The sequence below is a fragment of the Xylocopa sonorina genome, chromosome 12, assembly GCF_050948175.1.
Source record: "Xylocopa sonorina isolate GNS202 chromosome 12, iyXylSono1_principal, whole genome shotgun sequence".
Lineage (NCBI taxonomy): Eukaryota > Metazoa > Arthropoda > Insecta > Hymenoptera > Apidae > Xylocopa > Xylocopa sonorina.
Window position 1 is genome coordinate 1114407 of NC_135204.1, and position 15148 is coordinate 1129554.

The window sequence follows — 15148 nt, forward strand, 5'->3', positions numbered from 1 at the left end:
TCTTTGCCGTACCTTTTGTCGAACTATCCAAAGATTGTTACATTGCGTAAGCATTTCAGTCGGTTTCGTCGGAAACGTATTCTGGATACATGCCCTAAATGTATCATTCGATGACAGTTGACCAAGCTATGGTAAAGGTACCAGATATACCGCAGCGGTAGATGCTTAGGCTTTTCAAAAATGTAAAAGTTTTTTTTCAACAGGACTCCACTTATTGACGTTACAAATTACACAATACGGTTACTTTAATCGGAGATGAATAGTAGATCTATAAACGTTTAGTACGACAAAGATTGGGGATGTTGAATAGTTGCCAGTTTTCGAAATTAATTTTACGATGATTCAGTTTAAAAAAAAATTCAATTTTTTAAAATAGCACAATCAAAAGGATGGCATCATTTACTATACGAATAGAGATGATTCTTTTTTATAATTGCAAGCAAAGCAAAGACTCGACGTGGAAATTAGTAAACCACCGATGTTTTTTATTCAACTTTATGAGATGCATTGATTTTCCTCTTTCTTTTTTTTCCCCATACGTCGAACCGATTCATTTTACGATTTAGAATATGATTCTTTAATGTCAATTGATACTGTATTTTGGTCTGAATGTCGCTTTAATTGTACACAACACTCTGGTGGCAATAATGCAAAACAGTGTAGTACAGTTATTGATCTTGTATTCTCGGGAAGAGGGAGAGAAAGAGAAAAATGGTAAATCCAACAGTATTTATCGACCTGTGAACTAATTTATTATGATTAACGACTAATTATTTCTGAGAACAATAACTGTACAATCGTTTGGTTTTCTCTTTGGTGTTCTAATAGCATCCTGTCGAATCAAATTTTATTCAATATTCATGGATACACGTTTCAAATTCTTTCGATTAGTTTTGGCGATCAGTACGTTCCCCTATATCAACGGAAACATTTAGCAATATGCTTCTGCGCGGGTTTTCGTTTCGAAGTAGCTAGCTATTGTCTAGATGTTCTTTTTCGTTCACGAGATGAGTGAATGACATTCAGAGTTTTCACGATAGGAATTAGTAGACATCAGAGAACCGTCCGAGAGAAAGATAATGCTGCAACTTTGTTCGTTTCGATTTGCCATTTACAGAGGTGGGGGTATTAACGGGAGCGGAGGAGGCGGGGATCACAAATCGTCTCAGCATAATCAGCAGTCGACAGGTGGACGAGCTGAGCACCGTTCTGGACTCGGAGATCAACCTGGCCAGTACGCGACTTTAAGCAAACAGTGCAAGACTCTCGAATCCAGTGATTTTTACTGAGGGCACGCCCCCGCAGGGCCCGGTAATTTCAATTCAATATTTCTCGTATTGAAATTTACATTTATGTCATGCAACGACACTGTTACTTAGCGAGCAATCAAATTTTTATTGCTAGATTTCTGATTCGAATTGATATGTTCGAGTAAAAAAAATATCGAATTTTTCCTACTGAAATCGCAGGTAGAGAACCACCTTGGACACCAAGCGTGGCGTCCTTTACCGGCACCCTGTCTCACAATTCTCACGGACCAGCTCACCTGGCCACTTTCCAAGATTCTCGCAAGACACAGACATTAGATCCGAAGAATTTGGCGAATCTAAAAAGGGGCCCGACTCCAGCTTGGAATCAGAATCGTCCGTTGCCGCCGAATCCCAGCAGTCAACCAACCTGGGAGTTCGAATCTCGTTCGCAGACCAACATGAATCAATTCCGGTCTCTGGTACGAAACAAAGCGTCGAACATTCGTATTCAAGACCAGATGCAAGATCAAGTCCGGACGTTGGACAGAAATTTTACTAGGAATCAGTTCAACGGCACCACACAAAACAATGCCGTACCGAATATGTACGGGACGTACAATCGGGCACAATCGAGGCAGGAGAACAAATCAACGGTGGCGACGTTGAGCCAAGTACAGGGTAGCGATCCCAATTTGTACGCCGTGACGGAACTGTAAAATCGAAAGACAAACCGTGAGAAACCGTAATGCGAACTGCTGTTCTGTCAAGAATATCGGTACATCGAGGGAAATAGGAGGTTAGCTGAAACACTGACTTTCACTGAATATATATCTGAAATTTGCGATACGTCAAAGCACAACATCACGGTTCTCAAAGGACTCGTTTTGAAAACGTTCTACATTTTTTAACTATTTGCGTAACAACGTGCGTATTTTAATATGTGTAATTTTTCTTTAAATGATACTGCGCAGAGCTGAAAAGTTGATTAGTAGAAGGAATGTAAGATTAATTGTTTTTGTCTAGGCCCTATAGACTCATCTTCTCTAATAACATTCATAACTTGAACCAACTATATAGCACCGAATCTTGTTCTTGTCTTATACTATCTAGTCAGCTATTTAGCTCTATGCCGTAGTATGTAGTGAAGAAGAAAATGGCTCAAACGTTTGGTAACTTTTGATAAGAATCGCCAAGAATAAGATATATATATATACACGTTTATATACGTTTAAACGTAAGATTTCACAAAAAGGTCGTTTTAACGAGTACAATCGAAAGATTGCGAAGCTAGAATATTCACCTACGTTTTCCGCGACTATGTTCAAGATTTTTGGGGAAATCAAATGAACAGCAAAGAAAAAGGAAGAGAAAGAACATTCATCTTTTATAGACAACATCATAAACGTTCGCGCGTTTAACGTTTCTCATCAGTTTCGCGAATAAAAAAGGCTATGTCGACGTGTTCGAGCTTTCATGAAGCTATAGATAGATGCGAGCAAGAGTGGCGATCTAGTCGAGAAGGTCTGCGAGTAATGTTAGTAAGAAGTAGCGGGGGCAAAGGAAGTCTTGGAATTGATAAACGATGCGTATCGTATTACAAATTGTACGTTGAAGTGGAAGGACGGGGCAAGAATAGGCAAAAGAATTCATTTACATTAATAATCATAGGTACATTTAGATTAATTAATCGCTACTCTATGGAATTTCTGTGGAAACTTTTGAGAGCTAATAGGATGACATTTCGTCTTGTCGTTTGCTTGTTGGAAACGATAGACGTTCAAGCCTTGGGGAAGTCTTGTATATCCGAGGTTTTGTACTTGTATATCATGTACAGTAATTATTATCATTCTACGTTTTAGCTTATTCTGTAAATGATCATTGCTTCTTAACCGAGCAGACGAATAGTGAACCTACTATACTACGCGAGGTAGGGAGGTATACATGATAGGAAATCGCCATTGTCGTATTTATTGCTTGTTAATCATTCATTTTCATCAATGATACATGAGAAAGCACAAGTATACACTTCACGAATTAGTGTGTACGAATCACCTATAGGGAATACATTTATCAGCGATTTTTTAAATCGCTGATATGTTCGTAACGTCTGCTTTACTGTTTAAATATTTACTCTTTCTGAGCTGTGATTTTGTTACTAGAATGAATCCAAATATCATTAGCGTTGATTAGGATTGATAAAAAGGAACGTACGAAATAGTAATGGAAAAGTAATTTATTTAATTATATGTTTGTGTGCATGTACACACATACGTGCGCGCGCGAACCTACTTTTGTGTTATGATATCCGTCAATAGCTCGCAAAGAGTTAATGTTCATCAAGTTAGTCAATACTGTTAATTTTCACTTATTATTGTGGCCTACTACTTTCCCTTTCACATTACTTTTGTAAGCTGATTGCATTTTTGCTCGTCCATACAAAGGCATTTTATTCCCTAAAGATATTTTTCAGTTGCGCTAGGTCTTTAAGTTACCCGAATATCATATTGATCCAGAAAGATGGGATTTTTGAAACGACTTTTTACACGAATCACTTGACTATAAAACCGATTCAAACGGTACGGTATTACGGATACGATTTTTATGTACTTTTTATACTTTTTATCGAGAATCGTGGAAGACGAATTAATCATTAATTTTCAAGGTGAAGCAATTCAGTATATATACTTTAGTATATACTTGACACGTTTGCAAGTGTTATACACGTTGGTATAAGAAGTTATTGCACGAAATACAAACGAGTGATACGAATATATATCGTACATGAATATTTATCACCATTAATATGTTTAAAGTTCGTAGCTCAATGCACCGCGATTAACTGAAACCACAAAAATAATTATTAACTAAAGAAACATAAATTGAAAAGAGAAAGAAAAGAGAAAGAATTTCTGCCAATACTCAAGCGAACGTACGCTTTTAAGTAGGAAGAAACACGGTGAACGCACAAGTGTTGCGTGTGTCAGCAGGTCTTTTTTATTTTTTATATGAGATCAAAATTCTAGAATCTCTTCTGACGTATCGATAGAAAATATCCAGAATGCATTTTCAGAATGTGGATTCTAATCTCTGGAAGTGGAAAGCTGATCTAGCTTAAGATATTTTTACGAAATTCTGGGAGCATAGGTTGATGAGAAAACCAACTAAGAAGAGTTGAAGAAAACGTATATTTATCGGTGATCGAGACAATTTTATTCACATTCCATAAATGAACCGCATTTGCGCACAATTTCGTAGCGATTATTCACGAATGTAAAAGTCGTTTTGATATTTTTCTTTCGGAGGATCTTGATTCTCTATGCGAATAAGTATTATCCTTTACAGTAACGGTATTCTTATGGACCATAGCGAAATTTTCCAATAACATCGGTGTTCTTCAGCCGAGTAGAAGGAGACAGAATAATCGAGATTGAACTATTTGCAGAGCGCAAAGTCTTCCTTACGTAACGGTGCCCACCATCAACAAAAAAAAGTTCGAACATGATCATTTCACCGATCATTCTCACCGAACAAGAAGATATTTGCAACGAACCGGCAGACAGCTTTATATTCCGTATCCTATTCAGCCAGAATGTGTGTAAATAGACAGTAATGTAATAGACGTATGGTTGTCAAGTAAATGTGAGAAAGAAGAAAAGAAAAAAAGAAGTAAGAAAATGTACGTGTGATATAACTTCAATTTAGATGTTACAAATTTTACACAAAGATAATATCGTGCTCTCCTCTACCGTTTTCGTTTCTTATCGTTCCTTCGCGAGGAGGAGGAAAGGAAGAGAAATTTTGTAACAAGCGGCAACCTTCCTGGGAAGAAGGTTCGCTATTTCTATAAACGAACATTTTATTATATTCGTTTGTGTTTCGATATTATCAGGAGAGTTTAGAGAGGAGGAAAATACAATTTTATGTTCACCGTTCGCAACGAGCATGAAAACAGCGTTGGTAGAAGAAGCATGATTTAGGGTATAAACGCGATTCATCTATTGTACATAATTGTAATATTTATTAAAGAGGAAAGAAAAATACAAGGAGCGATCATAGCGCATAGAGCATAGCGTCACATAGATTTAGCTATTAATCGATTAGAATCTTAAGATCGAATTGGCAAACGAAATATAAACGGAAACGAGCGGGAGAGAAAAAATATGAGCTTCGTTTCCTTGAATTAATCGAAAAGAAGCATCCTAGTCAGTAAAAATATGAAGGTTCTTTTTCGTAACACGTTCAACTTTGGCTGTTACACAAGATAAGAGTTTCTTGCCAAATTTTGTTCATACGACTCAATTTTTCAGAAAGTTTCAAAGAACGATAAGTTGGTTCTTGGGGTTACCGTAATTCGTTACTCTATCGTTAGTTTATTGTCAACAGCGAACAATTTTTTTATCTAATTCACGAGGGAATATCATTGAATTCAAATGATCCCAGCCACTTTTAGGCGTTAGGTAAAATTGATAATAATCTCGAGTACACAAAGCTAAAAATGAATCGACGTGATCTTCGGTATCCCCTTTTTAAACCTAGGCTAGTAAGATGAAGTCGAAATGATTTGTATTTTCTATCGCAACACTTTCCTTTATATAAAGGTGTACATGTACATTGTTTTTTTTTTCTTGTGCTTAAAATTTTAATGATACTTGATGAATATATCGAACGATTAATAAAAATATTAATTATTAATTATATATCTAGTTTTGTTTTATAATTTGATATATATATATATATATATATATATTATATTGACTTCGTCCTACCAGCACAGAAAATTGAATATTATTTAAGAGTTTTAAATAATAGAATGATGTGTCTAATTTTTGTAGGATAATTGGAGGTAGGAAACAAAAGAAGAAAATGTAACGAAAGGGCACTGTGAATGTGGTTGACGCGAGACAGTCGAAAGAATAATTTTGAACTTTTGTCTCTGTCGTTAAAGACTGTTGTATAACATGCAAACGGGATCAATACAGTACTCTCCGAATCTACGAAAACTTTTTAGAAGCTTGAAGAAGAGATTTTAACAATTCAAAACAAATAACTGGAAAGATTCAAATTAAAAAAGAAAGAAAGGAGAAAAAAAAAGAAACCATCTTGCACAGAAAACGTATTTTCGAAAGAAGAAAAAGAAGTAACGAGAGATTCATAGATTCACGAGAAATATGGCGAGAGAATGGAAATATTGTGAAATTCTAAATATGCAAATGTATAGTCGAGACGATTGTTGACGAAACATTGATTCTAATCGTTTGTCAATTTGTATCGTTGTATCGAGCAGGAGCCTGTGCGAGATGAAATTGAGAACTACCATTTTCCGATAAGTACAACCGCATTTAATTTTCACGTCGTTTTGATACGGTATGGGCGTGGAATACAAAAATAAAGAGATAAAGACAAAGAAAAAATACGTATGCGAGTACATGTGTGAGGCTATATGATAATGGGAGAGAAAGAGAGAGAGAGAGAGAGAGAGAGAGAGAGAGAGAGAGAGAGAGAGGGAGGGAGAGAGAATTAGTTATTTTTAGAAATGCTGATATACATATATATAGAGTAATAGAATGATTTTTGGAAATTTTTCGAATTGATACGTTGTTGTGGCCTATGGAACTTTTTAATTAATTTAATTAATAACGTTAACAATTTATATAGATGAAATAAGGAGTAAATGGAAATCAAAAGTGTCGGAATAAGCAAATAAAGTATATCGACCAACGTAAAGACGAATTTTTTAAATTTGTCTTTACAACGTATGCACCATCAATTTAAGTAAAAAAAAAAACCGAATGACGTTCCCGTGCCAGATAGTCTATATCGCTATCTGGTCCGTTCTCGTTGCACGAAATAGATTTTAATGATGGTTATCTCGACAGCTCGGACGAATAACGAATTCATAAGAAGCCGAAATAAGTTTCAAAGGATTCTAAAGTTTCGTTCGATTGTAATTACAACGACAAATCAAAGACCTAAACACTTACCGATACACCTCGGGATTTAAGTTCGATAAATTTGTTTAGTATAGCTAACTGTACAGTGTGTTTTTGATTCTATAGATTAAGCTTTCACGACAGATGGAAAATCTATATCAAGCATCGAGCAGTACATAAATCGAGTAACATTGCAAACTTTTAATCGGTAATAATCTCAGATTTCAAAAATGTTTATTGCAAATCGGAAATCAATTCATCGAAAGTTCATGTTGCACACACTGTACAGTTCGTGACACAGTTTCCACTTGTGAGAAATAGATTTTGGTACAATTTGTGTGCACCGATGAACACGTGCGTTCGATCGATCGAAAAAAGATGCAATTGCGCTTCCTAGGCCTTAGAACTTAGATTCATGAAAAGGTAGACGTGTTGTTTTCCTGTTTTCGCGTTACTTCTCTCTCGGTGTGCGAAAGAGGTTTATTTACAAAGTGTGCAGAGGCTATTGAGACATTACGTAAGTTTAAGATTTCTATGGTGTTTTTGTACGCGCGAAAGAAAAAAAGCATTTTCAAGCGTGTATTGTAAAGATTTCTTTGAGAGGCATACAATACAAAGAGCAAAACAAAACTCGTTAATCGATACCATTCTTATACATTGCGAATTACATCTAACTGCCATATTCCAAACTTAATTCCTCCTATTGTAATGCTAGTACGAATATTATAAAAAAGGAAATAAAAAACATACGATCTACGGTTGTCTACATTCAAGCTACATCATCTAATGTACGTTACATGGTCGATACTAAAATTGCATAATTTTTTTAGGTACATCTCTGGTTTTTAGTAGTAGAATTGAATGTGATTTTGTAGGTATTGTGATTTCGTATAACAAAACATAAACAAATACCTTTAAAAAGTATATCTTGCAAACTAGGACATTTTTAAGGAAGTAATTATAAATAATTTAAATAAAAGTTTACATACGTTACTTAAATACTGTTTACAAGATAGGATAAATGCTTTACTATGTATGTATAAATATAGACAGGTCTGTTTACTTTGTAATATTTTTTCTAAATTATGAAGTTTTGTCTGCTTAAAACATTTGAATCTCAATTTGATAAAATAGTAAAAAGTTACAATTTATTTATGACTTATTTATTCGATTGTAATACTTTATTACAACAATTTGGTACATAAATATACATACAATTTAATTTCTTTTCATTCAATGAATCTGTCAACAATTTATTGAATATTGTAGTAATGTGAACAATTTTTATATTTTCCTTTAAACTCCACAGAGTTCCTACCTTGCCGAAAATTACATATTATTACATGGTTACAATTCGAAACGCTCGAATGTAAATCTTCGTATCTGGCTATCATTTAAACATCGAAATATTGTTCTGAGTTTTCCTTTTTTGCGCTTAAATTTTGTTACATCTTTAAGGAAGCTCAGCTTCTCTGAAACAATTTTACAATGCGGGGATACACGATATGTGTGTATCTGTTTATTCTTAACATATATGTTGTGCTTTATGAAAAAAATTCGCTTAAATCGGTGTGATAAATGCAAATTTGCATATTTTGGAAAGTAAAAACTGAAAAAGTATAACGGCAATTTGGTTAAGAAATTTATTTAGTACTTATGTGCACATAAAATCGTAAAACGCTATCGTTGGAAACTTAATTAGCCTATCGCTTAGTTATTTTAATTTTTTTGTTATAATACCAATACTTATTCGACTATATAACCGAAAGATCAATGGAATAATTCTTTCAAAGTCGCGCAATAAGAGTAATAAGATACACTTCTGATCGTTGTGCTATAAGAAAAAAATACCTTAATAAATGACAAACAGTTAATACTTGTTATCAAGTGCAAACTCATGGTAAAAGCGACATTTCTACTCGACATCGGTCTAATAAGTACAGAAGCCACGTACGACAGATCTTGTAAGCGTCCTTGAAACTAGATTATTAATGAAAAGAAGAAAGAAATAAAAGCAAATGAAAACGAGAAAAAAACACGACTGATGCAATATGACAGAAAAATAGCCTATAAAGTATATAGTTTATACGGGAAAGAACGACAGAAAGGGCTGGATGTGCCTTTACCTTTCGTCGATCAATCGTCAAGCTCTTCGACATATTCTTTAGGGATGCTAAATTCTTTTGCTGTACTCTGCGAATGTAAAAGATAGTTTTTGCCTGAAACGCGTGCTCGTTTCACCTAGAGCATCGTTCCTCTGTCAAGTCCGGAAACTTGAGCTCACTGAACGGAACCATCTGTCGGTCATCCGTGTCCTTTAATGTTCACTACGACTTCACCTCGCCGGATTCCTCTTTCACCTGCGGATGGGAAACGGCGTTCGTGATCACAGAGATACTTTTACCGCTCTGCAAACTGGAATGGCTCGACGAACGGCTGTGACTTTGACTACCCGCGCCGACTGGAGTCTGTACAAGGGGCTGGGGTGGAGTTCTAGCACCGGATCCATTGATCACTGCAGAGTTCGGTTGTAATTGCATATGATACTTGTAAATGTTCTCTGTACTTTCGACGACTCCTGCCGTAAAAGAAAAACATTATTGATTAGTTAATTTACTATGTACCATTACTACGGCCACTTTGTACGTACCGGCTTGTAAATTTAAACTGCGACCACGAACTCCAGTTTCCTTTGATGGTGGGTTCCACCAATTAACAAAAGTTCCAACAACAGGCACGTGTCTAAGAATGCCGTCTTGCCATAATTTCTCAGCATTTTCTCTCTCCAAGTCTGTCTGTGCCGCTTCGATACCTCGTTTCACTACTTCGGATATAGTGTCCAACAACTTGGAGCTAGCTTCCACCTCTTGACCAACTTGTAGGACTAGAGACAGCAATTCGGCTACGTCTACAAAGAAATTTAGTTTAAACTGCTCGATGGTATCAACCCATTATCAAAAAAAATATGTCTTTGGAATTACCCGTATCTTGTGTAACCATTCCGAAACGTACACAAGCCAACCCATCGGCACCCTCTCCCAAAGAAAAGGCTGCATCTGTGTTTCGCAAAGCTTCGACCAATTGCGTGTTTAATCTGTTCAATTCCTCCTTTGCTTGATCGGTCATAACGTGGATCCAAGTGGGTGGAGCGTATCGTACACCACCCAAACCTGCCCAACCAGGCATTTCCACTAAATGTAAAGAGTCATTCTGTGATACTAATCGCATGAACGTCGCTTTATGCTGGACCGTTGCTTGCAGTATATCCTGTTAAGTAAATGGCAGCAGTCGATTAATAAATTAAGATTAACTACGCAGAGTTATCACAGTTTAAATAAACTCACTATCTGTTGTTCGAGACAAGTTACAACAGTATCTATGTCTTCGGTCGTAGGAGGGTGTTGTGGATTCTCCAAAGGACAAACGCGGATGGCAATACCATGGTGTTCTATTTCGCATAACTCTATTTGTACGTTCTCGATGTCTCGTTGAAGAATTTGTCCAAGCCAAGAATTTAATTTGTCGTAATAAGGAGGAACACGTTCTGTTGCCTGAGGGTCTCTATCTGCAGGCACGAATTGGAACACGAGAGAGCTGGCTACAGCTTCGAATAGTTGCGGATTGTTTACGGGATTTGTTAAGAGTTCGTTTATGGTGTAGGACCCTGTTTCGCCTCCGGGTGGCTGGCTCTAAAAAGAAGAATTAATTCCTTTAAACTGCGAGAGTTTGATTTACGAAGAGGCGTTAAATTTCAAATGAATTACCAGTATCCTTATACAAGAGAATTTCTTGATTTTATTGTATAATTCTTCTACAGCCAAGAAGCACCTTTTCAACCTGTTATATACACCATCCCTACCTAACACTTGCAACGTAGCCCATAGTGGCAATGTTGGTAAACGTCTAGATAATGAATCTGTCATTAATCCTGATACCAAAGACAGAGTTGTGTCTCTAGGAGTTGGACGACCACCTTTCGTGTCGGTTAATCTGTACAATGTCTACGTATGTATTAAGGAAAAATTCAATATCATATTGTAGTAATGAGTTCAAAGAGTAGAAAGTTTCCTCAACGAAGTATTAATTTAAAGAGGATACTACTACTGGCAAGGATGGTATACCGAGCCATACCCCAAGAGGTAAAGTAACACTATCCGCGACTTTTGAAGGCTGAAATTAAAAAATGTCGATATTACGTATTTATGGAAGGTAAATACAACAAAATAGAAGGTAAACACACCAAATCTTTTGCAGAATTATTCAACGCTAAGGCGGCTAGAGAATGGCCTCTAAGATGGAGCCAGACATTGTATTTGTCGCAAATTGCACGTAGTCTGGCGATATTATCGCAATGCCCCGTTAACACCGATCCCGCTTCTGCCAACACTAAAAGCGGCGTCACACTATTTGACTGTGTATCCTCCGCCAACCTCCGTTCCAAGGCTGACACATCTATGCTGTATCGCGATCCAAACATTGTATTATGAGGAATAGGTCTTACACAATGGAGTGGCAACGAGAGCTATAAAAATTTAACATAGATGGATAACTACGGATTTACATATTTTCTAATAATAACTACAGAAACGTGATATACCTGTTTGCATAAATGTTGAACCACACCTAAAGGAGCAGCTACAGAGCTGTAAATTAAAGGGGGAGAAGCCGTGAGCGCGGTGAAACCCTCCTCTATATATCGAGGATATTTCCGATGCAGAGCCAATCTGGTCACCCTGACCAAACCTTCTAGATGGTCCTCATGAAACGAAGAAGCACAATCGATGAAACGAAAAATATGGCTTAGCCATCTGGTTGTATCCGCAGCCAATCGACCAGCTAATCTTTGAGCGTGTGATTTTGGAAGAGCAAGCGCGTAAGCGGAAATTGTATGTGCAATCAACGCTAGTTTCGCAGATTCCGTTAACGACGGTAATGTGGTTACTTGGCTTGTTGCTGTTTCCGTTGAACCATCATCGGTTGGTTGCGGAGCGTCTTCGTGTATCACCAGATCCTACAAAGTAATATGTGATTATATCTCGGTCGGAAACATCGTACTTTTTTGTTTTATACATACTTTATATGATGTAGAATTGTACAATTACATAAAATTTGTGAAAAATAAAATTTTATCGATTGTTCGTACCAAATTATTTTTGTTAATTACATTATACAGAATACACAATCTGAATCTCTGTTTAAACTTCTAAATGGGGTGTATCGTATTTAACGAATTCGGTAGGTGTTTTTTCAAATAACAGCGTGAAAAGATTCAAAACCACTCAAAAACTATTCTTTTTAATGTTACTTTCAAATATTTCAAAAAAGGCCGCCACTCCATCTCTAATTCTATAAGAACAATTAATAGATCCGTGACAAACCACGTGACGGGTAGTTGTCGAAATTACAGTATCACCGACCAATCAAGGTGAATATCGTAGAGAAACAACCAATAGTCGTCGACTAATGGCTTCTGCTAGCGTTGTATTTACCTGAATTAAAGTTAATATCTCATCGGGAGTTTTTGATTGCGAGAGGAACCCGGACGGATTATTCCAGGTAGTACCGCCACCATCAGCTGCTCTCTCCACAGCTTCCTCGAGCCTCGATATCACCTGTGAGGCTTGAAACTCCAATGCGGCTACTTCGTTCGATGCAGACCCACCTCCGGCACTGACCTGTCAAAATGATCGAAAAAGCCCGGGATAATAAGGTGTTGTTGTCGTCCAGTTTTCTTTCGACATTTTCGAAAGGCACTATTACGTTATTATACACTGTCTTGATTACGTCTAACACGAACCTCGAGTATGTTTTGCGCTATACTTTCCATCGTCGCTTTATCGTTTGTATCAGTCTCCTCGGCCATCGTGGCAATAGTCGTCGTGGCGCAGTACCGTCGCAATCTGCTTTCCGTTTACGGCCGTTGATCGGTAAAAAAAAATTTCCTCGCCGTTTTCCCCGCCCCGAACAGAAATAGGTTTTCTATAAATGAATACACTCCAAGTGGAATACTTTTTTGACTTACTTACTGGAGTTACTTTCCTATCGGAACCAAGCAGAGAGGTAGAAGAACCCGAACCTTATACTTAATTAATACGGCCCTTATTTTATCGATACGGCTGTTATTGCAGCGCCAGTTGTTCAATTCATTGATGGGCCGGAATGCTATGCTTTCTATATAAATCGTATTATTAACACATCTGTAGATTTAATTCGATCGTACACCGTTCTTTAACAGTACACAAGATATTAATTATGATTTGAAGATTAAATTTACTGTCAAGTTGTTCTTCAAATGCATCTATGTATACAGACATAGAGATTATTTACGCGTGTGTTAGTGCATTTAAGTACAATATGAACGTCCATGAACATTTAAGGTCAATCATTTATTTTACAGCTACAGTTTTTAATGTTTTATGTACAAATGACTTACATTGTTTAAGTTAAACTACAATTCAAATGTACACTTTTGCTTCTCAAAATTTAAATATTCTGATATTACTATTGAATTGCAGAAGAGTGATATAAAAAATAACTTACAAATCAATTATTCTGTGACATATGTATTACCTGCCAAAATAAAACTAAACGTGTCTAGGTACAAGACAAGTACTTGTAAAATGAGAGATTAGAAGAATTGTTTTTATTTTGATCTCTAATTGTTATAGAAACTATATAAGTTCAATATAAAATTCTATCATGCCTAAAACGCGAATTTTTCTTATGTGTGTATTTGCATTGAAATAATTAAATAATTTCGGCAGTACCACCACCCTTTGTGATTGCTTCCATTATCTGATCAGCCTCTTCTTTAGAAATATCAGCTTTTACTATAGCTGGGGCACTTTCAACAAATTTCTTAGCCTGTATAAGAAAAAATATGTGCATGCAATGAAATAATTGGTAATGTATTATTAAAAATAACACGCGCATGTCAAAATCATTACAAACCTGTACAAGATTGCAATTAGGTAATATCGCTTTTATTTCTTTTATAAGGGCAACTTTTTTCTTATCATCAAAACCTGTTAATCTAACGGTAAAAGCAGATTGTACTACTTGTGATTGTACTTCTGGTTCCTAAAATACAATAGTTATATATATATATATATATATATATACACATTTGATGTGATATTGCGATTTCTATGCGACAGAACATATATGCGTACTTCTTCCTTTGTAGGAGCCATAAAGTTGCCCATAGGCATTATAGGGGCATCTGGTAAATTTAATCTCTTTTTTAGTAAATCACTTAATTGTGCTACCTCTATGAGGTTTAAGGAAACAATTTGATTAGCAATTAGTTCTATTTTAGAATCAACTGCTGCTTCAGTACGCGTGGAGACAGACTCAGATACAGGTGGTATGCTAGCTGTTGTGGCAGCTGCTGCAGTTTCCGTTTGTTGAATTACACTAAAACATTTAATAAACAACTATTATTTGCATTCTATTTTATGTACTAAGTATTATTTATAATATATTATAGTATTGATTTAAAACACGTCCAGAAGAGTGAGGTTATGTAATCACGTTTCGTTCGATTACGTATTTACAACGTGTTAGTTTATACCATTTATGAAATTGTCGAATTTGATGAATATTTCGTTGATACGCAAGTCGTAACGTATTCATTGTGTTTATTTAATTACGATTTATTTATGTTTAATTCTAAACTTTACACACGACAATGAAAGTCAGTGAAAATCAAAATGTGTAGAACCTCAAACGAGTAAAGATAGACGCAATACGTGTTTTATCTGGACATCTGAAGTATTTGTGCGTCGGTAAAAGTAGAATTCTTATAATCGTTCTAAATAGTTACTAAATGTTAGTGTTATTAAAAATATCCGAAAATTAAAATGATACATTTAAAGTAGTCAAATGGCAAAATTATTTAACGTTTTCCTTGTCATAAACTTATATTGTAAATGCCGCGCCTTTACATTCAGTAACTTTGTAGTGAAG

General features: G+C 36.0%; 4 protein-coding genes across 8 annotated transcripts in view; 2 read left to right on the forward strand and 2 right to left on the reverse strand.

Moving 5' to 3' along the window:
- The window catches only part of Tty (tweety), a 38726-nt gene extending 32463 nt beyond the window's left edge, over window positions 1–6263 (forward strand). For 4 of the 5 annotated variants that reach the window (XM_076905514.1, XM_076905517.1, XM_076905516.1 and 1 more), the window contains exons 8-9: window positions 1118–1311; window positions 1470–1608. In XM_076905514.1, coding sequence (XP_076761629.1) covers window positions 1118–1289 — 172 coding nt within the window. In that variant the 3' untranslated portion in view covers window positions 1290–1311; window positions 1470–1608. Of the gene's footprint in view, window positions 1–1117; window positions 1312–1469; window positions 1609–6082 lie in introns of those variants that run through there. The other variant, XM_076905515.1, reaches the window with a different exon arrangement.
- Window positions 1709–2258, forward strand: LOC143429761 (uncharacterized). The gene has a single exon (XM_076905525.1). The coding sequence runs from the start codon at window positions 1709–1711 to the stop codon at window positions 1964–1966; it is 258 nt and encodes an 85-aa protein (XP_076761640.1). The 3' UTR covers window positions 1967–2258.
- Window positions 6264–9263: 3000 nt separating the features above from the next.
- Window positions 9264–13134, reverse strand: LOC143429755 (putative pyridoxal-dependent decarboxylase domain-containing protein 2). Its single transcript, XM_076905510.1, has 10 exons — window positions 12978–13134; window positions 12670–12855; window positions 11778–12191; window positions 11421–11702; window positions 11279–11350; window positions 10945–11181; window positions 10525–10869; window positions 10162–10447; window positions 9831–10088; window positions 9264–9758 (listed from the first exon to the last, which is right to left on the reverse strand). The coding sequence occupies exons 1-10, from the start codon at window positions 13041–13043 to the stop codon at window positions 9508–9510; spliced, it is 2397 nt and encodes a 798-aa protein (XP_076761625.1). The 5' UTR covers window positions 13044–13134; the 3' UTR covers window positions 9264–9507.
- Window positions 13135–13824: 690 nt separating this feature from the next.
- On the reverse strand, window positions 13825–14818 carry Mrpl12 (mitochondrial ribosomal protein L12). The gene is made up of 4 exons (XM_076905526.1): window positions 14754–14818; window positions 14353–14596; window positions 14132–14260; window positions 13825–14044 (listed from the first exon to the last, which is right to left on the reverse strand). Exons 1-4 carry the CDS (start codon window positions 14813–14815, stop codon window positions 13928–13930), a joined length of 552 nt encoding a protein of 183 aa, XP_076761641.1. The 5' UTR covers window positions 14816–14818; the 3' UTR covers window positions 13825–13927.
- Between the last annotated feature and the right edge of the window lie 330 nt (window positions 14819–15148).

Excerpts from the sequence above, each read along its gene's own strand:
- LOC143429761 (XM_076905525.1), top strand. The coding sequence starts at position 1,709 with ATGAATCAATTCCGGTCTCTGGTACGAAACAAAGCGTCGAACATTCGT.
- LOC143429755 (XM_076905510.1), bottom strand. The coding sequence starts at position 13,043 with ATGGCCGAGGAGACTGATACAAACGATAAAGCGACGATGGAAAGTATA. Across the intron at positions 11,703-11,777 it reads TTCAACATTTATGCAAACAG|CTCTCGTTGCCACTCCATTG; the intron begins GTATATCACGTT and ends AAATTTTTATAG. Across the intron at positions 10,870-10,944 it reads TCTCTTGTATAAGGATACTG|AGCCAGCCACCCGGAGGCGA; the intron begins GTAATTCATTTG and ends TCTTCTTTTTAG.
- Mrpl12 (XM_076905526.1), bottom strand. The coding sequence starts at position 14,815 with ATGAATACGTTACGACTTGCGTATCAACGAAATATTCATCAAATTCGA. Across the intron at positions 14,597-14,753 it reads ATTCGACAATTTCATAAATG|TGTAATTCAACAAACGGAAA; the intron begins GTATAAACTAAC and ends TAAATGTTTTAG. Across the intron at positions 14,261-14,352 it reads TGGCTCCTACAAAGGAAGAA|GAACCAGAAGTACAATCACA; the intron begins GTACGCATATAT and ends ATTGTATTTTAG.